Raw genomic sequence first — 26,561 nt, 5'->3', positions numbered from 1 at the left:
TCAGTAAGAGGACATAGCAAATGGTACATGTATGATGTTGATGAGGCAAGAATACAGAGAGAAAACTGTACTTGTCTTAACTTGTGGAAAAAAAGCTTAATTAGTATGGTGATAAAATGATAGAGGTTAAGCCCTAAAATAAGCCCATAAATTCTCTTTTATAATTTTCTTCTTATTTAAATAAGTTTTCAGTGCCAAATTTAGGAGGAGGGGGAGGAGGAAGCAGAGCTAGTTCCATGCACCAGTTATTCAGATCTGTTTTTGTCCACAGTGATTTTTCTGGCTGCTGTTCTGCTGCCAGAAAGAAAATACTATCTCTAACCTGAGTAACACTCAGTACCATCTGTATCTGATGACTGAGCGGTAGATCCAAATTCTCTCCAGGTACAAATTGGCTCAGTGAACTCCGTGGATTCAGCCATTTGTACCAGTAGAGACTTTGGTCCTGACATCTTCTTTGCCTAAAATATTCCTCTGCAGCCCCTCAGTTCTTTGTGGGTTTGCTCTGCCTGATGTATTAATGAATGTTTCTCTCTCAGTTTTATGACAGATATTTTGCACAGTGCCCTGTTACTGTAAGCCAGGTGCTCTTCTCCTTAATGAACAATTTCCTGGAAAAAAAAAAAAAAAAAAAAAAAGAAATAAACAATAGATAAAGTAGGTCATGGAGACAGCGGAGTCAAGAGCTTTGCATAGTGATGTAAAATTAAATAAGACTGGGGTCATGTTCTCATTTATCTCTCCAGTTATTGCTCTAACAGTCAGTGTCTTGGAACATCTCTTAAAAATTGTATGATGGTTCCTGGAAAGGTAGGAATATTCTGGGGGACTGTCTTGATCTGCTGGGGATTTTGACCACTCCCTTTTCTTCTCTCTGCTCTGCACAGAGCTAAAAACAGGCCAAGAAGTTTCAGACTTGGATATTGTGAAAGAGAGCATTTGCAGATGCTGCTGTTGCCTGTCTCAGCCTGTGGAGAACCATCATAGTGAAGGTGCTGTTGGGAACTGCTGTGTAACTGAATGAAGACTGTTCACGGTGCCCATCTGGTTATAGAGCTTAAGGTCTACAGTCAGCGGTGGGTGGTCAAGAGTTGCAAGTCTAAGTCTAGATTGCAGAGGTCTTTTACTTCCTGAAGTGCCCCACGATCTGAGCCCCCCGCCAGCTCTTTAAGCACAAGACAGCTCCTTCCTGGTTCACAGCACAACCAAGGCATGGGAAAGACTTGGTGTATGTCTCACGTGGAGTCAGGACTTTGCTAGGGCATAAACCTGACTTCTTATTTTAATATGCATCTTGAGCTTATTTTAGGGGCGTTTTGGGAGACTAGCTTTAGGCACTCTGAGTAGGTGCCTTGTTAACACCTGACCAGCTGCAGGGTGGTTATACAGCAATAACTGCAGCATGCCCCCTCGAAGCAATGACCAACGGTAACTGCAAAGTCCTTGTTCATGCACCATGACCTTCTCCACAGCATCAGCATCCTGCCCTAGAGAAGGGCAGATCTGCTCAGCCTATTTTCCATGTTAGATGCCTAAACCTAAAAGCTTATAGCCATTTCTAGGCGCCTAAGTAACCTGCCTGTTCTCAGATAGGCAGAGATGTGCATGCTCTGAAAAGGAGATAAATTACATGGGCGCCTAACTTCAGGCTTTTACCTTCAACATGATTGAACCAAATACCATTCCTCCGGTATTGATAGTGTTCCAGATATGCCCTGTAAGAAGCGCAGAAAAGCACAAAGGATTATTGCAGCTTCTGAGGAAACCTCTCATATTTCAAGTAAAATTGGCAGTTTTTAAGTGGCCACTCTAATTCTTAAGCCATTAGAAATCTAAAAATTGATTTAACATTTATCTCATGTTTAGCAGACTTTGATAGGAAAAGTTATATTCTCTGTGGGCCAGTCAATGTTTTTAATAGCTATGAAGTTAAAAAACTTTAGATTAAGATTTCAAGAGGCTCAGAGGAAAACTGAATGCAGGAAGAGAACATCTGAGTGCTGTTGTAACAGAGAATGCCACGGAGGATAAAGCACTGGGAAAACTCCGGAGAACAGATGAAGATATATGCTATTGGACCAGCAGGGTTAGTAAACGTATAGATGAAGAGGAGACAAGCATTACTTCCTTACTGTCTTATGAAGAAACTGAAGATAAAAAGCTTTGCCCTGCCTGCAGCATTTCTTGAAAATACATGTTTAGATTCAATGTTCATTTTCTGCCTGTGTTTGGTTTCATTTTATTTGGGCTGCTACCTTCAAAGTTCAAGGCTTTCACCAACTTTAAAGCCAGATTGGAAAAACTGAATCTGGATTCTCAGTGCAGCTCCAAGGCTTGCAAATCAGCCTTCTCCCATAAATATCGCACTGTTTCTGGAAAAGAAGAGATGAGCCTTTAAATGAAATATGAGATGTAGCATTGGGATGTGATAGTACTGCTGTAGATCAACAGCCATCAATCTGCGTTACTTAATTTGTCCCTGGCTCAGCTGTTCACTGTACTTGGGACTTTTTTGCTGTTTGTTTCATTTTATTTTCCTCTGAGATAAATGAAGACACAAAGAAGAGGCCAATTACTCTTGACAAATGGAAGTAATTTTTAAAAATATAACCGCAAAGGATATTCTACATTTCCAAGCCACTTTTTTTCTTACTTTCACAACACTTTCACAACATCATACTTAATTTATTCCGCTGCATATATGTTACACATCCTTATACTTCATTTCGTGTTACTCCTATTTTCAGACCAACTTCCCATGTGTTCTTTAAATGCTCCAAGAAAATTCTGTTGGAAGAAGTGTTTTTTTAGAGAAATACTTAAATCATATTATTCCTCATCTGGGCATGCATATAATGCTTAGATGGCTTCATTTATCCTGAGTATTCTGGGGGTACGAGGCACAAGGCCCTTGTTGCTGTGACAGTGTAAGGAAGCTTGTGTTGTAATTGTCTGGCATCTTGAACAGGGATGGAGTGGGTGGCTAAACGTAAGCAAGCTAACTGGAGTTCTCAGGGGAGAGCTGTTCGCTGTGTGGCGGCTTACTTTCCTCTTGCTCTTCTGAGGTAATGTATGTGAAGGAATACCTGAAATATGCATGGGATAATGAATATAAATACAGTGTTAAATCAGTAGAGAATGCAACTCCCCGTACGATTTCAGCAGCTTTAAATTCCGCTATGCAAAAAGACGAGGCTGTGTATGGGGAGGCTTCGCCGTACACAGGCTGTGCATGGGCTGGCTTCCCCAGCGGTCAGACCGAGGTGGGGGTAGGAGGGCTGGGAAGACAGGTATGGAAAGGGGCCTTTTCTGACTTTTGCTTACCATGTTTTAACTGAGGAGGCCCAGAGATGACCACCCCAGGATGTCTTACCTTGCAGAAGGTCTTCTCCTGTTGAAATAGTGCAGGATACCTGGAATTTGCCTTCAAAGCCTGCCAGTTTGCTTTTGGCACAAAGCGCTAGTAGAACGTCAGCCATCTCCCTGTGCTGTCTGACAGGCAGGGCTTGAACAGGGCTTGGGCTCTAAAGGGACCCTAGTGTTTCAATGGTCTGGGGTTTGCAGTAATAACTTAAAGGGCCAAATGTTCAAAAGGCTGGCTTCCAATTAGACACTGGTAGTTGAGTACAAGTACACAATTATGGGCAGAAAATCATGGATAATTTTTTTCCTTGCTGATCTTTCTGAAAAGAAGCCAGCAATTATCTGGATTTGGGCACTATTTCAGCAATGTTTTTAGGTGTTGTTAATATAGTATTTTCTTGTATTTCTGCTCGACTATTGATTCACTATCCAATGATTTAAGAAAAAGAAGTTTAGTATTTTCATGAATAAAAGCTTTGTGGATTGGTGCTTGTGCCTTGCATAAGTGCGCACATATATTGAATTTGTGTAAGTACTGATGAATTTCTGTTTTTCTTTGCCTGTTGATGTTGATCTCATACAGCAGATGGATAATGCCAACTGTGTACATACCTTATCACTTCGGTATCTGCGCTTTTCTGTTTGTAGTATGCTCATTCTTCAAGCACCTGGAAGGTTGGTCAGTTCTCTTCCTTTGATTTTTCTGTGGATAATCGGACTTTGAGAACACATAAGTCCTACATTTCACCCCAAGTTTCTAAGCCTGGTGTTTGATATTGTTAGGTGCCTCTGAAGGCACAGAGCCTGCAGGAACACTGGGCACAGAACTTGGGACAAATTTGAGCTACCCCAGTCCAGCCTACTTTGCTAACCCAGTGTCATGCCTGAAGTCTTTACCAGGATGATTTACACTCAGGTCCTCTGAGTCCTAGATGCATACACCAGCCTTTGCCTTTACAAACGTATTTCATCAGCCATAACTAAACTAATGGCCTAAATTGCTTGCCTAGTGGCATGTCTCTGTTGTACTTTGACCCGTTTTTTCCTCTGAGAGCACTGAAAGAACACTCCTGAGCTTCCAAAAATAACATTTGATAGATCGAGAAGAGCTTACTTCATTATTCATTCCTGCTTTACTCTCTAGCCAAGCTCCCAATGACTCTGGTGGAAGCCAGCTTAGGAGTGCTTAGCACTGAAGCAGACCTTCAGACTTCGTAAGAAGTTCACGTAACTAATAATCATAGAATCATAGAATATCCAAGCTGGATTGGAAGGGACCCTCAAGGATCATCAAGTCCAACTCCTGGGTCCCCAAAGGATGACACCTGCCCCCCCCCCCCCCCCCCAAAAAAAAAATCATTTCATGTGTCTGAGAGCGTTGTCCAAATGCTTCTTGAACTCCCACAGGCTCAGTGCCATGACCACTGCCCTGGGGAGCCTGTGCCAGTACCCAACCACCTCTTGGTGAAGAACCTTTTCCTGATATCCAGCCTGAAATGCCCCTGTTGCAGCTTCAAGCCATTCCCGTATTGCTGGTCACCAGAGAGAAGAGAGCAGCGCCTGCTCCGCTGTATTATATTTTAAAGCTTGGAAATTCAAAGCAACTTAAGAGATCTGTGTACTCAGTTGCTATTAAAATCAGCCCCCCAACCAGTTTTGGAAAACTGAGCAACTGGGATTCAAAGAATATAAGGGAGAGTCCTCAGGGCACTCTAGCAGGTAGGAGCTTGGGGTGTTTATCCAGTCTTTAACAGAAAGACTCTAAGGCACATCCTGGGAAATGGAACCGGTTCCTTTTGTGGTACTGAGCAGCACCTTCCTCACTGTGTGATTGATGCAGCAGAAGGAGGTGTCACTAAGATTAAGCAAACAGGACTCAGGTTGCAGCTTTTCAAACTTTCCCTTGATAACTTCCCCATAAACTGCTAGAACCTCTGCATTTTGCTTTTATTCACGTTAATTATAGGAAATGTCTTTGTTTCATTTGTTTCAGTCCAAGCATTCACTGAAACTTCTGCTGGGAACTTTGGCTGAGCAGCACAGGAGTGTGGTTAACTTTCACAGAGAGGAAAGAATAGTCTCATGCTGAAAAGCTATGGTTCCTGCTTAATTTATCATCATTACCCATATGGCTAAAAGGACAAAGTTGTGACAAGCTAGTCTCCATTGCAGGAATTTAAGTGCAAGGTAAGAAAGATGCCAGTTTTGTGTGTCCTGCCAGTCTGTTCCTAGCCTGTGCCACTGCTGGGACTGGCCTCCTCACGGAAGGGGTGTGTGAGCGGGTCCTGAGCAGCAAGCCTTCACAGGAGGCTGTGAAGGAAACTGCTGAGAGGGAGAAGCAGTTGTGCTGTCCCCGCTAGCTCTGTTTCTCCCCTTGTCAGTGTCACCTCCAGGTGACAGGAAACTTGTGTCGGAAAATGGTATCGGGGATATCTGCAAATAGCACTGACTTCTGTATCTACTGGAGGGATTCCCTGCTGTTGGACTGCCTTCCTGAAACCTTAAAGAACGCAGTGCTGAAGCAGAATGTGGAAGAGCTGAGTATACAGCTGACAGCGTGGCTTTTGTAGCACAAATTATAGACTGGTTGTTTTGCCCTGCATGTTAAGGGATAACCACTTGCACTTGATGTAATGACTCCTAGAGGCTTAAATAGACCCTGTTAACGGAAATATCATCATTTGTTAACCAAGGCGGATTTTTGTCTCATGTCTTCCTGCATTAATCACATAAGGTGTCAGTAGAGGGAACCCAGCAACCCAGCGTATAGTCCGGTGTTTCTGCCAGTTCAGCCACTTGAATTTCTCTGTGCTTGGATGAGGAGAAGACTCACATTCAGTGCTTTCATATTCAGTACCTGATCCTTCCTGCAAGTGTTTATCTACTTAAAGCAGCTTTAAATTGTCACTGTAAACAAAACAAGAACACAGCCTGTCTTCAGCAATATTTCCGTTGGTGATGGCAATGATTTTTAGAGGTGACTAGTGATTCTGAGTGGCTTAGTTCTTGACCTCTGGGATTAAAACAACCAGTTTCCTAGCGTGCATTCTGAGCACTGCGTATTATTCGGCCCTTACATGGTATCTCAAGTTATTAATCACAAGTGGAGGCATCCAAAAATTTCTGATCAGTTTTGAAACTCATGGCCTCATTTAGCTTTCGTAACAGCTTGTTTCTAACAAAATCTGATGTAGAGCCAAACGAAGAGTGTGTTTAAATGATCCCTTGCCTAAACTATCATGAAAATTTCAGATGGGATGAGAAGGAGGAATGCCACAGAGGGCAGCTTGTTGGAAGCTTGCTACTACTTAGAGACTAAAATAGTGTAATCAGCAAACACTCAGTCACTTTAATGCTTCTTCAGTGAAATCCAACTTTTTGTTCTCTGCCTTAACTATTCTCTTGCATTTTCCTTAATTGTTCACATAAAAATACTAGAATACATTTTAATTTTGGTACACCTAGATTTTCTTGTATGGTGGAAACTATAAGAACAAAATTAGCAAAACTCTTCCTAAATGTAATACACTTATGAAGAATCATCATGGCTTTGTAGAGGCTTTCATAAAGTTATTTGAAGTAAATGTGGATCAGGAATATCGAGGTAGATTTCCAGAAGGATTTTGCAAGGTCCCTTATCAAACTTTTTGAAAGAAATGGAACTGCTGTGTTGAAGAAAAAGTCTATGTGTAAATAAAATGTTGTTTATATGATTGGAAATGATAGGAAGCAAAGTCTGGGAGTCAGGGATTGCTAACAGAGGAGCAAGGTGCTGTCAAATGAAACTGAGGTGGCAGGCAGAAAAACAAGGAAGTATTTCATACAGTACATGGCTAAGATCTGAGATTAGTCAGAAGATGTTGTTGACACTATCATTTAAATTTAGTGGATTGAAATTTACATTTTACCAGATCAAAATGATTAGACAAATTATTGGAAGAAAATCCATGAAAGGTTATTAAACACAAAGATACCACTTGTGGCTGAAGAAGTCACAAAGCTGCAAATTGCAGGAGACTAGAAGAGTATAAAAGGGAAGTATTTCTGTCTGGTTTCTGCCTTCTTTACCCTTTGCTAAACACTTAACATTGGCTGAAAGCAGGACAGCGGTCTTTGGCCTGATAAAGCACAGTTATTTTATGATATGCAAGTATTTACAGTTGTTTATCTCATTCTGTCTTCATTTGTTTCCAATCCCCCAAACACTTTCTTTGACTCCTTTTGTTGTTGTTGTTGTTTTTCTTTTATTGATTGCTCACAGTGCCAAGCAACTTCTGAAGAGCTTTATTCTGCTATCCTGTTAATGTGATGTGTGTCTTCCTGTGTTGGTAGTCTGCAAAAATAGGATATATCTGGAATTTTTAGCACTTCGAGGTAAGACTTTTTAAAATGACTCCATTAAATGCATTGCATGGAAGCTTGTGGGAAAAAATCAGGCTAGTTTGTCTGACTGCATAGACATTTAGACATCTAAAGAATGATCCTCAAAAGTATATAAGGATTTAAGAATACTGAATGCTACTGAAAAACACTTCTGTAAATCTTTTCCTTGATTACAGCTGGACACCAAATTCTTCTTTTGCCTCATTCAGAACTTCTTTTGTCTCAAATTGAGACAAAAATATTCAATTTAAAACTTCCTCATGGAATGGAAATTCTGTTTGAATTTAAAGTCCAAGTCATGTTATGAAATATTTTATGACAGAAATGTCAAAATGAAATGTTTCAGTATTATTGCTCCTGAACAGGAAATTCTCTATTGGTCATATTTAGTTAAATTTTCTAGTCTGACAGCCAAGGAAGCAAAGGAGAAACTTAATCTGTGTTTTCTATTTCATTTTTCTCCCACCTACTTAAAATATAGTAGTCCTCTTTTACAAGACTGTTACCAAAGCCAGGTCCTCATCACATAGAAAAAGCTTCAGAGGATGTTTGTTTTACCTAGCAAGGATTCTTTGGCATTTTATTTTCTTTGCATCTTGATCACAATCCTGTGAGGTACTGTCATCTTCTGCTTGTTTTACAAACGAGTGTAACAACCTGTTTTGTCCACATTCTCATGCACTTCATGCAATTTAAATGATCATCTGCATCTTCCAGTCTCTGCAAACCCAGCACAGTTTGCTCAGCAAAGGTTTTGTAAAATGAATCCACGGACAAATAAATCACAGACTTGCAACCTACTATTTTTTCGGTAGCTAAGATTAGTGGGTTAACAGTGAGAATGTGTTTCCTTTCTTTTGTGATGGAACCAGTGAGCTGTATCAATATTAGAGCTGTGGTACTGACATTTATTCCAACAGAAGCAAGGCAAGTGAAAATGGCTTAATGAGTATCAGATACCTAACTTAATCTGTTACAATTAACAGATGCTGAGACACTTGTGAAAAATCACCAGATTATATTTTGGATGTAAAGACCCCTCTTTCTTGCCAAATTGTACCTAGATTGACTTCTTTCCCTCCTGAAAATAATAAGCAGGCCTGGAGAGACAAAAAGTTAGAGTCCATTTAGGGACTGAGCAGAAGACCTTCATGTCATTTATTTTCTTGTTAAACTCAAAACACTGCCTGTCCTCAAGAGAGCGGCAGTGGCTGAGCCTGGAAATGTTTGGCTATATCTTTAATGAAGTTACAGACATTGTCCCCCTGCAGTGCTGATGCTGCCTCCTTGGGGAATACATTCCAAACTTTAAATGCAGTGCAGGAATGTAGTATCTATTACCCTGAACAATAAAAGCTGAAACAAAATCATATTACGTGTCATTACTGGGTTCTTTTTTGATGTTGGTTTTTAATATATGTGTTCCTATTTTTAGAGTTTTATTCTGAATCTTGTAATAGTAACCATTCCATTTTGGTATAAGGTCTTTTCTATTAACAGTGATCAAAGTGAAATATTTCATTTGAGTTAGAAAAAGAGACACTTGAGATAAATGAGGTTCTGCTGTATTTGGAGAGCTGGATGTTTCTGATGTATGATCTGACTTACAAGGTTAGAAAATTCATTGCACAAAGCAGTTCATTTATAAACAGATAATAAAATAACATTAACGTTAAAAGTTTGGAATACAATTTTGATCCTCTTTCAAAGACATTCTAAACAAATACCATGAGTGCTAATGAGGCTTATAAATAATAACTCTTTAGGTGTTTGTTTGATTTAAAAACTAAACTGTTACGTTGTTTTCTTAAGAACAAATTAAGATATTTGGGAATTACAGAATTCAAATACAGAGCTGCTTTATTTAAATGAGAAAAAGTTCACTTTCTTTTTGTAGAAGGCAGGCTGTTTTTCTTCCTGTAATTAATTTAGGGATAAGCTGATGCTCTTGATGTTCTCAAGAAGTTACCAAACTGAGTACAGGACTCTTTTGATTCAAAAGGACTTAAGGACTGCATTTTCTTAAGCAGTTTTACCTTTGACCATTTCTGTTGACTGGAAGCACTTTCCTCTAGTCCTATTTGTTCAGTGTTGCGATGTATCAAAAGTGTAGAGAATGAACAGAGGAGGTAAATTGCAACCTATAAATACAGTGCTCAGTAGAACTTGTCCTCTGTTATTTGGTGTTATTCAAATTGTAGCTAATGTAATATGCTAAAGGCAACTTTTGAAGATAATTTTGTTAACAAAACTATCATTTTGTTGAGCCTAATACTTGATAGTTCACATCTGTTAGTACATCTCACATTAAAAGAAAGTTCAGTTGTACTTTCAAACAAGTTCTAAGATCTTCAGTTCCGAGCATTAGGTTTCTTAGGCTTTTGTCCCAAGAGCACCTGCAGGTCGGGTGTACAAGACACTTCTCCATGGAGAAGTAGCATCTAGGACACGTGTAGTGAACATCTCTTCAATGAACAGAAGTATAGCTCTTGTCCTTTCCTTGTCAGCCCTCTTAATTTCTGGAGTAAGTTTTGGCACTGGTGTTGTGAGGCTTTGAAACAGCCTGCAGGTAGAGAACAGTCACTCATAGACTTAATTCATTTAATAAGGAACATTAACATTAAATCATGTTAATTAACATTAATATGACTTGCATGGCTTAAGACCTGTCTTCGGGTTTAGCAGAACTCTAAGAATGATTTCAAAGCTGAGCTATTGCTCCCATTGGGAACTTGACTTCGAATCTACTAACGGCAATACGTGTCCTTGAACTAGCTTAGAAGGCTTTGAATCAGGAGGTAATTTCAGATCAGCTTTCCTGGCTATCCCTCTGCTGTTCTTTCTGCTTTGTGATGACTTCTTTATACAGGGCTGTATATCAGTGCCATGCGGAGCAAACCCCTTAACATTCCTTTTCCTGTTCTGAACTACGAGGCAATGAGCCATGTGTTTTTTAGATGATCGTATGAAGATTCAACCTATTTTTAGGGCAATCTTGTTGCCAGGAATAAGACTAATTTATAGGACTTTTGATTTGAACATTGGATTATATGACGATGTAAATGTCTGAAATGGATATTTAAAAATATTTTTACTGACTTAACTTTTAATAGATTAACATCAGTTAATCTGCTAAATATGTTTGTATTTAAAAGCAGGTTCTTATTTCTTATCTATTTTGTTTTTGACTGATGTCATAGGGCACCTCTAGGCAAACACTACACTTTGGTTTCAAAACCCCAAATGAGTAATAGGAAGGTATAACTCAGTACATATAGCAGGTGGACTGTAAGATGATGAAGAGACCACACCTGATGAGTTTTATAGAATCTATTTCTAGCTTCAACACAAATATTTTTATTTCACATTTAGTGTTCTGCATAATGTGACCCAATACATTGACCTCTGTCATTCTAAATGATTCCTCCATCTAAGAGTTGAAAAGTGAATTGATTTTCCATCAGTCATATAATAAGCACATGTCTGAGATCAAGCCTCCTGTATTGACACATGTAAACCCCATTTAAATAAATCAAAGGGGTATTTGGGTATTGTTCCATTTGCCTATAGGTTGATGAGAGAACAGACTGTTTTAATACCTGTGGTATTTATTTTGTCAGTACAGATAGGCAGCCATAAAAATGATCAGTATCAGAAATGTTCTGTGGGAGAGTCATTGGTGCTATCAACACCTTGCACCAAACTGCACGGTATTTGGATATGCACAAGAACAAGGATGAAAAGGCCTAGAAGGATGTTTTTTTCAATATTCTCTGTAATGACTATGCTTTCTTTTCTTTATTTAGGTACAACAATGGTGGCTCATGTGCTTTTCTGGTGGATTCTGAAAGGGCTTTTTTTGTCTTTTCTGCCCAAAACTACTCTGTCCCTAAACCCAGATGATCCAAATGTTTGTAGTCATTGGGAAAGGTAATGTATAACATGCCAATTTTTTTTTGACTAGCCATTTCAGATGTGTACATTTAAAAGGCAAAATAAGAGCCATCATAAAAGGCAAAATAGGGGCTAAATACTGTCCTGATTCACAAAAGAACATGGATCTGCATGAAAGACATGGCATGCCCAAGTTTCTTTGTGTATTTGCACCATCCTAAAAGAACTGGTTCAAAATCTAGGGTTATAGATCACATAATGCTCAATTACCTGTCTGCTTCGTTGTGCTTTGGAAAGCTCCTCCGTAGTTTCAGCTACAGGACTGCACAGACATTTTTCATTTACCTTGGAGAGACATAGAGAAACAGTGCCCTTGTTCTGTCTTGCTTTTTTTCTGGTTGTTGTTGAGCAAGACTGTTAGAGCTTTGGACTAAGTTTTAAGCCCTTCCTGGTGCAACATGCAAGCTTATACAGTATGTCCTGAACTTTGTGGCTTTATCTGCCAAATTCATGCCAGCATCAAAGGGTAGCTTCATGAAAGCACTGAGAATTAAAGGGCCTGGTAATTCTGTTCTCTCTATTGTTAGTGTCCTAGTCCTAAAAGTGGATCTGTGCGAGACAGTTCTTACAAGTACTTAGAAAGCCACTGGCTTTGATAGGGTTGACATTCATGCAGGGTCTGTTTGCAGAGGCTGAAGTTGCTGTACTCTTAAGTTCAACTTGCTAAATTTGCTATTCTATTCTGTGGTTTGGTTCCACATAGATACGAATTACTGGACATTTTAGCAAAATAACCCCCTTAATGAGTAAATATGGAAACATACTTTAATGGCACTATGTTTTGATTTTAGAAGCCTTAACAAGAGTATTAACTATTTGTAAGTAGTGTGGCTGCAAAGAAAAGACTATAGATGTTCAGGAATAGGATTTTGCAGTCTGTGTTGTGAGGTGAAGTGCATTCAGAGCACAGGAATAAAATATTGATTTTGTCTGAAGAAAGTCAGCAACCTAGAGACCCAATCAAGGAGAAACAAAAATTAAATACCAAAATTGATTGGTTGTACTGACCAAGATGACTTTGTTACTTAGATGTTAATAAATCAAAGGGAAAAGACTGTTAGAGCAATAGTGGGATAACAAACAGGATCATAAAATAATAATCAAGATTTGTGAGTGTTGCTGTTTTACATTAATAATGAACAATGTAAGTATTTTACATTTTGGCATTAGTATTAGTAAAAAAGCACTATTGTCAAAAACAACAAATTGTGACAGGGGACAAAAGCAACATCTAGTAGGATCTTGGCTCGTCTAGAAGGGACATGACAAGCAGGGAAGTAACAGCCCAATATTTGATTTCAAGCCAATCAGACCCTCCAAGCAAATGTTTTGGTGTTTCCTTACGGGTACAATTTCACAGGGCTTAATCACATCACCAGTCCCATTGATGAGAAGGAAATCACTTGGATGATTAAGAGAATCAATATAATGAATGACTTGGAGGATCTAATTCCTGGGTCTCAACCCTGCCTTGAATGATTTCAGTGTGATTCTCTAAAGGTACTGTATATCAGATAAAGTAGAGCTTGTTTCCAGATAGGAACCTGAGATTATGAGTCTCTTAAGCAGTACACAGACAGTTACTGTAGAGCAATACAATATTCTGAAATGACTGAGATGAGCAAGTCAATTAGATTTGTGTTCCCAAATCATGTGCCAGTCCTGGACACTTTAAATACAGTCATAGTAATTAATAGTACCTGTTGCCTAAATCAGCAGTTTTTGGGGAAAGAGATTGCTGAATTGTTAGTATTGTTGGAGGTCTGTGATTCCTAATCACTTTGCCCAGTTTTTGCTTATATCTATGAATTTGTACAAACATGGATAATTACATTCTAACCATATCTCAAAGAGCTTCAAATCTAGATACCTGTTAATTCATGATGTTACAGTTTTCAGTTAGTTCTGAGCTTGTTTCTGTTACAAATTAAACAGATTAAATTTGTGCAGTTCAAAAATAAACACTCTTGAGCCTTTTACAAATTATACAATTTGATTGGTGCACCCAACATTTGAAGTAATGATGCTCCTTCATCAAAAAAATGAAGTGTGAAGATCCCATCATGCTGACAAAACGCAGCAGTGCTTAGTTAATATGAGCTCTTATTAACATTGTGGAATACAAGCAAAAATTAACAGTCTTAGACTGGAAGGCAACTGAGTCATTTTAAAGACATGATGCTTAACTCTCTTCTAAAATTTGTACTATCTACTTAACCAAATGCCCTTTTCATCTTCTAAAACAGCCATGAATTTTAGTAACATGTTTCTTTTCCAGAACCGAGTGGTTTATTACTCAGCCTATAGTTCATGAGTATACTCAGCCAATAGTTCAGTTATGGAGCCCACGTTAGAAGCATTTCCAAAACTTTCAGGAAAAGCTGTGGTTGAAGGAAGCCCTTTTCTTGTTTTGGACAAGGCCCAAAGTTTCTAAGATCATTGATTTAATTATTTCTCATACTGGAATTAGATGAGTAGCGTATACAGGGAACTGAAGCTTTTCATGTTGCATCTTTCACTTTCTTTCTTTGCTCCTAGCTATGCGGTGACAGTACAGGAATCTTATGCTCATCCTTTTGATCAGATCTATTATACAAGATGTACCGACATACTGAACTGGTTCAAGTGTACTAGACACAGGTAAGAGCTGATCCCTGGATCTTTTTTTTGATTTTATTTTGTTTTTTTCATCTCTTCACGTAACTTTTTAGTTGTCCAAGCTTTTGTGGTAGTCTAACATAGATATATACAGAAAGATGTGTTTTGGTACAATAACGAGGGTCTTTAGCATTCCACAACATTGAGGTCGAGAGATTTTTGCATTAAATTTGAGCTGACCTTGCTGATATGCAGAAATGAGTTGTTTATTCCTGAGGAAACTCCTTGCTCTTGCTTTAGGGCTGGGGCTGTTTTTTAACATAGCAGTCCTAGGAAGGGGTACAGTGATTGACTGTCATGAGTACTGTGTTTATAATACAACTTATATTTCAAGTTTCAAAACAAGTATTGATTCTTTTTTTATTGTGTCTTTTAATATCAAAAGCTTTCATGCATTTTAAAATAATTATTGAATGCTATCCTTAGTATAATTTAACACAAATATAATTCCAACAGTGGGCATTGATTTTCAATATTGTCAAATGGCTTTCTGTCTTGCAATTTAGAATAAGTTATAAAACAGCATATCGAAGAGGACTAAGAACTATGTATCGGCGAAGATCTCAGTGCTGCCCTGGATATTACGAAAGCGGAGACTACTGTATACGTATGTACATGGCTTTGATTCAGATATGTCAATTAAAAGCGAAGTTTTGGAGGAGATGTAGATAAATTAAAGATGTATTGCAATAGTTATAATAAGGGTGGATTTACAGATCTGCTCAGAACCTTCAGGTTCAACTGATTTCAGTCAGAACTGCAGACAGAGGACATTTCGACTGTATGCATCTCAAGCACCTTAGTAAAATTTTTGCCGAAATTACCGGGGATGGAGTTAATAAAGTTAATGAGTGCTTTCTTGAATCAGACCTTATTTTGGGGAGTATTTTTTCTGAGTATACACTAACGTTAAAGGATTGGAGGAACTGAGAAGATTTTCAGGAATGAACTATTGTATAATTTAAGAAGAGGCATAAAAGTTACTGACTCCTAACTTTAAAAGTTCTCACTCCAGGTAAGAGCAGTTAAGACTCATGGTGCTTCATACACTTCCTGTGAATAATTTTGTTCTTTTTAAAGCTTCACAAATGTCAGAAAAGCAATGTTCTGACTGCAGTGAATAAACAAACAAAAAGCTTGGAGTGTGCTATATCAGTATGAGGGTGACAAAAAAGGAAAATGGATCTTTCAGCAATACCTAAGAGCTTTGTTAATTAAAAATGTCCTGTACATTAATATCACGTTTCCAATACTACATCTTTCTAAGTGTTCTGAAACAAGATGCATTTGCTGGGAATCTCTTGTCTAAATCTTGTATGAGATTATATGAGATTGTGATGCAAGAAAAACACAAGGAGATTTTGATCAGCATCAGAATGCAAATTTTATAGACAGATTTATAAAGCCCTATAATAATTTAAATACGAAAATGATACTATTATCCAGCTAACTTTAAACATCTTGACGCACTGCTTTAAAGCTATTTTGACATAGTTTGTTGGTGTTTTCATCTGAGTACCTATCTTGTACTCATATTGTAATATTGAGCACATCAAAAACATGAATGGGCCCTAATCTCATTTTAAGTGACCTTTATGGCAATCAGTTACAAAGAGGCTTTGGACTGTGTAAAATTACCAGTCCTTTGAGATGAGGCATTGGAATTAGCCTTATTTTACAGACAGGAATAATTTAATCTTTCGAAGTGCAGAGTGCTGTGACTCAAGTCCTGAAAAATATTTTAAAGGGACCCATGGTCTTAGCATAGGGAGGATTTTAGCAATGTTCTTGCCTTTAAATTTTGGAAGTGCCAATATTGTTTCAGCAGCTATTGCAGGTACTGTTATTACCCACTTTAACCTCGTAGCTCAAAATCCTGCCTGTCACAGAATATATTTATTTTCACTTTCCTCTGCAATCTATTAATTATAATTATTATTATTTTTTAATTTTCATAATTTTCTACTGTAACAACAGTAGAAATCTGTAGAATTTCTGATTCTTTGAGAAGGTTCATAGGTTATTAGCATTTATTTTTAAGTGCTTTTTTTTCTGTATTAATACTCGATATCTCTTCCTGTTGCTGCCTGACATACACCATGCAGGAAAGGTTTACTAATACAGAACAGATAGTAGGTTTCTGTTAAGACCAAGAATTTCATGTATGATGGAGTGCTGGTGACGCTTACGTTATCTGTTGTTTACATCTGCAAGAATCAGGTTCTTAAATTTCGTTATCTGCATGCTCATACATGCAAAGTTCATACCTCAGGGACATTTTCTGTTTATCCCCCTTCCTGGAAGATCTGAGCAGCAAGTGCAGCTGAGAAGGAAATGATGTAAAGAAAGAAGTTCTCTGTCATGACTGATATAGTAGATACACGGTCTTGTTGTTTTAATACCACAGGAAGACATTACAAAAAAAAAAAAACAGCCCTCTGGCCCTGCAACCAAGAACTTGAAGGCACAATAATATTTAGCTAAACTGATCCTTCCTTTTCTCTTTTGTTTCTTACACATCAAGCCCTAGTCCCATTAGTTGTTTGTTTGTTTTTCCTTTCACCATATGTTCCTGCTCCAACATGCAAATTCTCCTATTCATCATTCTTTGGAGTCAGCAGTGAACTCCATTTTCATTCCTCATGGCACCTCTCTGCTTTTGCCTCTTTCCGTAGCTTTCCTTTCCCATTTCTTTCTTTTCTTTAAACCAATATTTTCTGTTCTTTCCTGGCAATCTAGTACCCTTGTCCTATGTTCCTCTAGCCTGCTCCATAGAAATCGTCCTGACACCATAGAAATGGTGTCTGTCTGCCTGTGCTGTTGTAGGGCAGTGTGGTTTGGCAATGAGTGTTCTTCCACTAAGCCTCATTGATGTGGAGGAAAGGAAGTTCCAGCCCTGCAGAGAAGGTTCTCCTCACTCAGGCAGCCCTTTAAAATCTATTCCATTAGCAATCATGGAAGCCACTACAACATGGGGAGGAGAGAATACATCCCGCAGTGAGTCTGATGATCAAAAGAAAGTTTGATTAAAAAACAGTGTGCAGATTAAAGGCTAATTGGTTCTTCTTTCATTAATAGCAGCCCTTATTTCTTGCAGAAGTTAAACAGCTTTGTAATTAACAGTGACATGTTTAGACTATTGAAGGCTGGATTTAAATCTCTATTAATGACTCTTTCTTGGATTTTAAATCAGGAATGAAGGCTTTCAGCTACTGTTTAGATCTTTTCCCTTCTCATTTACAATTTTTTTAAAGGAATGCCAGATATGTTTTTTTCTTTGTCGTCCTGTTGGGACTTCCTTAATGGATTAGGTCTAATATAATTTAGATGAGATATAAGGAAGAAATTATTTACTGAGGGTGGTGAGGCACTGGAACAGGTTGCCCAGAGGAGCTGTGGATGCCCCATCCCTGGAAGTGTTCAAGACCTTGTGGAATTTGGGCACAAGATCAAATCATTTCAATTTTTGACTGATAAGCTGTACATCTAGCCAGTTCACTACTGCTTAGGCTAAAAAGTTTTGCAGTATGAAATTGTCTTCTTTGTGCCTATAAAGGGTTTGGAATATATTTGGGTTGTAATGGTATTCAGAAATACCACCTGAAAAGTGCTTTAAATGCATATCTGCATTTTTTTTTCCATTGATGTTTTTAGAAATGGTTTCTACCATTCTGGTAATCTTGCAAAACGATTCCCCATCTCTGAATGTGCTTATACATGGCATAGCTTTTCACTGAGCTGTCCATGAAAACAAACAGCATACAGTGGACAGTAAATCAGAGTAACTGTGATTTACTATACATTGTTTGCTAAGGTAAGCTTTGGCAGAGCAAATGCATAAACTGCAGAAGGTCTTTTTTTTAAACAGCCACAGCGTTCAATTACCCTTCAAGGTTTTTGTAAGGATATTTTAAAATTATGTTGCTTAGATTAGTATCTGTAATACTGTATCTGAATACTTTCCTGCTCAAAAACAAACCCCAAAACCACCAAAAAGAACACCCCAGGATTATCACATGGCTCTTCCGTGAATTTGCCCTTTGAGTAGATCATAATTGAATACTTCCCTTTAAGAACATGTCAGGTGGAAAGATCCCCTCTGTACTAAATGGATACCTTTTTGTCTGAGAGGGCAATGTTTTTTTCAGTCTGTTCAGTTTAATCTTATTCTTGCACTACTGATTATACAAAAGAGAAGTTTTTTCTTAAATAACAAAGGGTCAGAGACCCAAGAATCAGAACAAAAGATGGGAGACCAAGCAGCATCTTCTTATATCTGTTTTTTTGGCAGAAAACCAGCAACCATAAAACACAAATTTGGGAATTCACCTTTTCTTCATCGAGTGAGATACTTTAGGTTTTAATGGTTTTATTTTTCACTCTCAGATGTTACACTCTCTTTCTAATGTATAAATCTATGCAATGTGACAGGATTTAATAAAGACAAGATTAGTGATTTAACAATCTTATTTGCTGTCATTTACCTGCCATTCAAAGCTGACAAAATTCAGTCGAGTTATAAATTGTCCATTTCATGGTTCTTTCCTTTCGTGGCCAAGGTGTTATTGATCTCAGATTGTTTCTCAACATTCAGCTTTCCACATTGCAATTGCCACAACCATCATTAGGTCTCCTTGACGCTGACAAATCTTTGTATAGAGAAATTCCTGGTCTCACTGGTAGAATCTCAATTTGTCACCTACAGTGGTAGCTCACTCAGACCAGAGATCAGAGACATTATTTATATTTGCATGTGGTTATTTTTCCACCTTTTTAGCTAACCTGTGTCTGGCACTTTTCATTAATTTCAAAAATAAATGAAGAGTGCTGTTTTAATTGATGACTTAGTGAAATTATCCAAATTTGGGACCTGATTCCTTTCAGAACTTTAAATATTTTAATTTTATTATTTATTTATTTTTTACATACAGAATTTTAATATTTCATAGATTCTGTATGCAATGTACAAAGTATGCTTCTCTATCATAGCAATGGGAACATTCCAATCAAATTTACAAGGTTGCACGTCTAGTGTAGTTTTTGTAAGCTCTGAAAAGGCTGCCTTAGTGGAGCCATATGGCTGGATTGTTAAACATCTGTACCATAGAAGTAACAATTCCAAAGCTTCCTGCCATCTGGATGAATTACAATACTTGCAATTCAATGCATATGTTGCAACAACACACCAATACTGCAGTGAAGTGTACTTACAATGAAAAGAAAAATAATGGCTTATGTGATTAGTGCAAAAGTTGTACACTCTCCGAAAATGTTGAATCAGCATCTTAAATTTCCTGAATATTCATAATATTTGTTCATATGTCAGATTTGCTGGTTATTTTCACTGTATAAGGCAGTATCTCATTAACATTTCGAAAGAAATGTGTTGTCCTCCTCCCCCCCCCCCCTTTCTCACCTCAACTTTAAATTCCTTTGGCCAGCATTCCTGTAACTTGAAAATTTATTGTTTGAAATCTGCTGGACTTAGGAAATATATTTTTCTTATCTTTATAGACACGCATTAAAGCCAGTGCTAGTGCTTTCTTTAAGAGCCTTACTGTTACATTATTCAAGTACGGCATTCTGTACATCAATAATGCAACATAAATTAAGGGAAAATGATATAGCAGTACATAGATACTTTGTATCAGGGGACAGTCTCTTTTTCTCTTTCTGATTTCAGATGTATGAGTGCAGGAAAATGGTGTGGAAGGCCATTCCGCATAGCATTATTAATTATAGAATTGAAATGACAGTAGGCGACACTTTGAAATTCCTCCTGTTATATGCATTTGAGACAACTCCATATGTCTTTTTCCAGAGAAGAATATGGGGAAACTAATTTGGATCCTGTGTTCCCATCTGAGGGGAAGTTTGCCCAGGCATTAAGAAATTCAGCTTCAGGTTGTAGTAGTAGTAGCAGCTGGATCAGCAGTCTTATCACTGTGTGGCGAGCGGGAGAAGTCCCTATTTCCTATTGAACAAGAGGTGGGTTAGTAGGAGCAAGCAACAGAACTGACTGCACTCAACACCTGCCACCATACAGCAGGGGCCATACAGCACTGCCTAATTTACCATTGTACAGAACATAGTGGAGCAGGTCACGGCTTTGTGTATTCATTCTGATCTTCTTGGGAGGCAGGTAGTGAGCAGGAAGAGAGAGACTGGCCATATTAGTGGGTCAGTCCATCTGGTGGCATAGACATACTGGGTTACTATTCAGCCTAAAGATAATGGGGAGACTACTTTGATGGAAAGGTGAAAAAATCAATTCTCATCTCCCATCCATCATTTTATATTTGCAGTCAGCTTCTGGATGCTGATGGATTTGCAAAGGTGCTGGTGGGGAGTACTAATGAAATAAGGGCAGGACTTCTGAAAGAAATGCAGTAGAGGCAGGAGAAGCAAAATACTCATGCAGGGGAATGAGAACAGCATAAAGGCAGAAAGAAAGGTACACTGAAGCTATATAATGTCTCAAGGGGCTTAATAAATATCAGAAGCAAAATTATGCAGGCATTATAGTTAGAAAAAGATCTAGGCTGTTGCTTGAGTAGCAGTAGAAAAGCTTTTCTGGCTGCTCTGGGCAATCTCAGTTTGATCAGTATAAAGGGATGTGGGGAAAGCAGACACAGAAGGAGGCACTGGATCCAGGGGTACTTACTAGTAGTCATGCTAATGGTCTAGATGCATGGAAGCTTTGACTGGAGCAGAAAAAATAGTTTAAGAAGCACAGATACGAATTCATTGTTGACTTCAAAGAACTAGCTATTAAATATCCTTCAATCTGCCCATTCTTAACAAATGCAGGTTGGTCCCCAGCTACTGTAAATCAGCACAGATCACCATGTGGAAGTGGACATCCTTGGTTTCTTCATCCTCATTTTCACATATTCTTTAACATCTCTGTTTCCTTTCAAAATTCCTTCCACCTTCTCCTGCTTTTATGCACTTCAGTGTTGTTAAGGTCACTTTGCACTGATCTAGGTTGGAGCGGAAGGCGTTGGTGCTAACCCACACTAGCTCAGTCCTTCCCATGTTGGTAGCATCCGTTCTCTTGCATAGACTTACAAAACCAAGATTCTTTCCATCCCATACATGAACGGGTTGTTATTCAGCACATACACACATACAGCACGTTTTCTGCTTGGCGCATTATGAAGACGCAGAACTCCACAAGATTTTTCCCTCCAAAAGAGTTAGAAGCTGATTAGTAGTCCAGACTTGTGGTGAGCTGGGTTAACTTATTGAAATCAATAGGGTCAGAAAGAAGACAGATGCGTGAAATGAAACACATGTTTAAAATAGAAGTTGTTTTCTTGACCACTCCTTTACATCCTTCTCCCATTTACCAGATTTATTTCCCTTATGCTCTGAAGAAGTTTTAAAGCCTAGCAGAAAAGGAGGGGGAGAAAGAGGGAGAGGAAAAAATGTTACTTAAATCAAGATGGCCTTTAGAAAGAGATTCTGGGTACTTATAAGATCTAAGATAGGGCCTTTTTTCCCCTTTTTTTTCTACTGTAATTTCCTCTGGCTGTAACCCTCCCCTGACGGGTCCTGGAGTCTTTGTCACACAGTTCTAGACAGCTGGGAAGCTGTCGGTCAGAGGTAGGAACCTGCCCTAGCACTGTCTCCGTGCCTAATGAAAAAAAGGGCTACCAGAATTTTAATAGTTTTAGTAGGGGACTACTTTGAAAGTTGGCATGAACCACTCTCTTCAAAAATTACTCACTAACTCCAGAACCTCAGAGAGGCTGAGCCAGTGTTGGCAGTTGTCCGGGCTGGCTGAGGGTTTGTGGGCCTTGCTCCTGCCACCCTCCGTTCTCTCAGCCATTTATAGCAGCAGCTATAGATGCCCTAAATATGTCAACCTGTGCAGGCAGGAGGAGGTGTTTGGCTACCTGGGTGCATTTCTTATAGTTCAGCTATTCCCCATCTCTGCTGTCACAGAAATGAGACTGGCTGCAAGCACTTGACTGATTGAATTTGGCCCAGGAGCTGCATGTTAGGCCGAGGTATACTTTCAGCACCTTCCTGTACAGAAGGTGTGCATTTCTCTCACGGAAAATTTTGGAATGTGTCTGTAGTTACTATTTCCTTTTAGCAGCCCCTCTTAAAAATACCAGCGACATTCACACAAGGAATACTACATGAGCCCGCCATATGGAACACCGTACCAAACTGGGTGTATTTATTGATGCTGGTTTCTTAAATGCTGGGAATGGTTTTATGGGGTGGGTGATTAAGGACGTTGTAGCTCTCCACATTCCTAATCAGTTTTGTCTTCTGTGGCATGTATTCCATGTCTTGTGGTAGGTTAAACATATTATTCCGTGGATTTCCCATCAGTTTTGCAGCTGCATCCATTTCTTATGGATATTTGATAGCCTATAAGAATCTATAAGAATAGGGCAGCTACTTGTAGCTTAATGCAAACAGATAGTATGCTGTTATGAAGCAAGTCTTCATAATTTGTAGAAAGTAATCACATATGGTAAATAAAAAGCTTACAGCTCTGCAGCGTAAATTGTTTAGAGATGAAGTGTAAAAAATATTAAGATGTGAAATCGTGCAGAAGATGTGGGATGTTAGGAAAGAGGTAAGTTACTTCTTCGTATTAAAATCATACTTTTGCGTCAGGAGCATAGTTTTCAAAGGTGTTGAATACTACGGTTTCCATCAACTTGGCTGAGAAGTGTGGATATACACCATTTCCAAGTAGTGTTAACACCTCAACAATAATAAATGTCAGCTGCTGCTGCTGAAGTAACAACTGATCTGCAGACTGAGTTGTGCTTTAGTATGGATGGACTAATTTTTTCTTTGGCTTTGTGTAGCAAAGCTCCTTCCTAAGACATTCATACAAGTTATTTTAGTGAAGTGGGTGATAGTGAAGCAAAACGGCATGAATTCTGCATGGGAGAAAAAAAAAAGGTGTGATAAGGCAAAAAGGCTGGTGGGGAGCTCAAGATGCCTAAAGTGCCCATAGATGGTGGTTTTTCATTTCCAGTAGAGTCAGTTGGCAAATCAGTGTTCATTTTTGGTTCCCTAGTTGTTCTCAGTGAAAGAAGAATATTATGTTGTCTGATAGCTTGGAAAGCATCTGTTAGCACTTCATAATCTAGTACAGTATAAGAGTATTAATCAGGCTTCAGAAAGGCTAATCAGAGACAGAGCTCTTCTAACCAAGATCCAGCCACGGCTACTTCCTCTAGAACCAGATATTCTTTTAATGTTCATGTACACATTCTCTTTTTCTTTCTGTTACAGGATTTAGCACCCCACTTTATGTATTGTTCCACATGTTTTTCATTTCAATAAATCTTTTTTTAAGGCTCCCCAGGGATTTTTTTTTGTGAAACTCCAGTCCACTGCACATATGATCACAAAACATTTTCAAATAATTTATCTTAAGCTCAGTATTTCTAACATATGTATTCACTTTTGCAAAACTCACTCTCTGGTGCAGTAAGTTGAGACATTTCAATCTATTTAATCCCAAAGCAGCCTTCTTTTTATCAAGATTTGTCCTTTCTGAATACTATGATTTACTTGTATTACTGTAATGCCCAGAAATGTATGTGCAACAACACTAAAAGATAGTCTTACTTGAAAAAGCTGAAAACTTGAGTATGTAAATGGAATGAAAGAGATTTTTGCAGCTTAAGAAATAAGAAAATATGTATGAAGCACATTGTAAGCATACTTTTGAAGAAATTAAACCTGATATTCATTGTAGCAAGCAACAAAAGTATGTTTTCAGTTACAGCAAAGTAGTACAATATACGCAAGCTCTGCTGAAGCAAAAGTCACTGATTCGTACCTCAGGATCTGATATCCCTCCAGTTATATTCACAGGTGTCATGTTTTGGGAAATCTACAGTTTAAATAGAATTAAATAGAATTCCATTTAAAAGCATTATTAAGATTGTCCATAATTATTATTTTTCCCCAAATATTGTGCAATGATATTGTTTATGGAAATACTGTGTAGCTTTACTGTGTATAGTTAAGGGTTGGCAGCTTGAAAGAGGTTCAATAGTTTCTGATAAGGAACATGAAAGTTTTTATTTTTGAAACGCATCTTCTATTTTCAGGCAGTAGTGTGAATCACAAAAATTGGGGAGTATATTTTATCATGTCTCATTAGTAGAAAGTTTCTCTAGACAATTAGACATTACTAAGAAGTTGGACTTGAGTCTCAATCAGCTGACTTGCTGCAATCTGGAATTGGTTACAGAAAGTTTGAACTAGTGGCTTGAGATGAGAATCACCCCCCATAATTATACAACAATTTGTTTCCTGGGGTCTTTTGGCAGTTCTTTCAATAAGTTGCTATGAAACACATTACTATGGTTCCCTTTGAAATGTGAGAAAAATGAAAAGTGTGTGCATTTAAATATTCTATCTCCAGTAATGTTAGTGTTGCTCATACATTAACATGATCTTCAAACAGACTATACTTCTATTCTTGATTTCATCAGGTTGACCTTCATTTGCAGAGTGTGGCTTGATCTGAAATGAATTCTGGAATGTGTTGGCCCTCCAGGGCCCATGCCATATAATAGCCTGGCAGCAATGACAGGTTTGCCTTTGGAAATTTGTCCATATTCATCCTATTTTGGTGAGAAAAAAATGAAAGGATTTTTGTTGTATTGGCTTAATGAAATCTGGAAAAGAGGGAAGAAAGATTTTGTTTGAAAAATCAATGATTTGTTCAATGTGCTGCAGACTAAAAGTCATCTAGGGAAATCGTTGTGATTTAGTTTGATTAGGTGTTGCATTGCTCAGCAAAGATAGCCAGAAGTATCATGCAGTCCAGACATCTTGATCTGCCTATTTTTGATTTATTAGGAAAAACATTTTTGATGCACCCATCCTCAGTCTTACACAGAGCACATATTCTCAGCCTATGAAAATCAATCAGCGGTGGGAGCTGTGTCATTTACTCACAGAAAATAGAATTTTCTTGGCATAAGACCCACAATTCAGGGCAAGTCAGTAATCAGAGAGCTACGGACAGGTGAAATGTTACCAGATCCAAAAATAAGCTGGAACTGGAATGTGATGGAGTTTATACACAAATTCGCTTAACGCCCTGAGTGATTATTAATCTGTATCACAATATGCAAGTGCCATAATTTTAAGGTGAGCTCCAGAGAACAAGGCAAGATGGCTTGGTTGTTGTACTAGGATCTACAAGCCTAAGTTTGGTAGGTCAGGTTATGCTTTCTCTTTTTCTACGACCAGGGATCTTAGTTAGGTACAAGCTTCTCCCTTATTCCCCAGCCTGTCAAAAATTACATTTTTTCAGGCTACGTAAATACATTAATAAAATAAATAAATCCCCTAAGGTCAAGGAGCAGAATGATTTGTGAATTCTTCCACTGGTTTTAACACAGGAGAATTGCTTCTTCCCTCTTCTGTCCTCAAAAAAATTGGGACCTTCTGTTGCCAAGTACTTTTTGATGGCATTGCGTTTTGGTGGATTGAGGTCTGCTAGATCACATACACAGAGAATGAAAGATAATGCATAAAAGTAGATGTTAACATTTCTACATCACTTGGAGAAAGTAGCATTCTTACTAAAGGTGCAATATAAAGCACAATTTCACAATATAAAGCACAAATTCTCATTAAGTTTGCTGGTTGGATGAATCAAGTTCCAGTAGAAAATTAACTACTGAAAATGTATTTTGTACAAATTGCTGGAAAGAGTTGGTCAATTTACCAAAATTGAAGAAGTAGACAGAGGGCACAGGAGGGGAAAAGCTTTCCTGGGTCGTAGTTTCTGCTGTGCTGATTCAGGATGTCTCTTAACTTCGTTAACAGTTTGAACTAGTTATAACAGTTGTTTTGAGCCCTGCAGTGAGGCAATGGGAAATCATTTACCAGAAAAAGTAAAATGCTGAAAATTATACTACAGAATAATGTTGTATTATAACATTGATTAGAAGAATTGATCTCAGCATAAGTCTTTCCCATCAACATGGTAGAAAGCAATGACTGTTTCTACTTGAAACAGTGGCAGAAAATGCATAAAATCAGTCTCAGGCCTGCAATGATCAACAATTATCAATATTTAACTGATGTCCAAGGTGTCAGGAGTCCTCTGTGGGCTCAAATTCATTTTCTGTGATAGCAGTGAGAAAGGCAGCCCTAGACATGGTAGGTAGTTTGGGAGTATGACTTACCTTAGAGTG

The 26,561-nt window shown here is 38.3% G+C and overlaps 1 protein-coding gene across 3 annotated transcripts in view; it reads left to right on the top strand.

The window, feature by feature from the left end:
• Window positions 1-26,561, top strand: part of MEGF11 (multiple EGF like domains 11) — a 286,501-nt gene that overhangs the window by 76,556 nt on the left and 183,384 nt on the right. For all 3 annotated transcript variants that reach the window (XR_005823454.1, XM_040570532.1, XM_040570531.1), the window contains exons 3-7: window positions 5,357-5,550; window positions 7,625-7,737; window positions 11,553-11,676; window positions 14,239-14,340; window positions 14,865-14,965. Coding sequence is in view for 2 of the 3 variants with exons in the window: in XM_040570532.1 (XP_040426466.1) it covers window positions 11,561-11,676; window positions 14,239-14,340; window positions 14,865-14,965 (319 nt within the window). In the remaining variant the exon portion in view is untranslated. The remainder of the gene's footprint in view (window positions 1-5,356; window positions 5,551-7,624; window positions 7,738-11,552; window positions 11,677-14,238; window positions 14,341-14,864; window positions 14,966-26,561) is intronic.

The sequence above is a fragment of the Cygnus olor genome, chromosome 11, assembly GCF_009769625.2.
Source record: "Cygnus olor isolate bCygOlo1 chromosome 11, bCygOlo1.pri.v2, whole genome shotgun sequence".
In the NCBI taxonomy this organism is placed as follows: Eukaryota; Metazoa; Chordata; class Aves; order Anseriformes; family Anatidae; genus Cygnus; species Cygnus olor.
The sequence above is the reverse complement of the archived record's forward strand: the minus strand, read 5'-3'. Positions and strand labels throughout refer to the sequence as shown.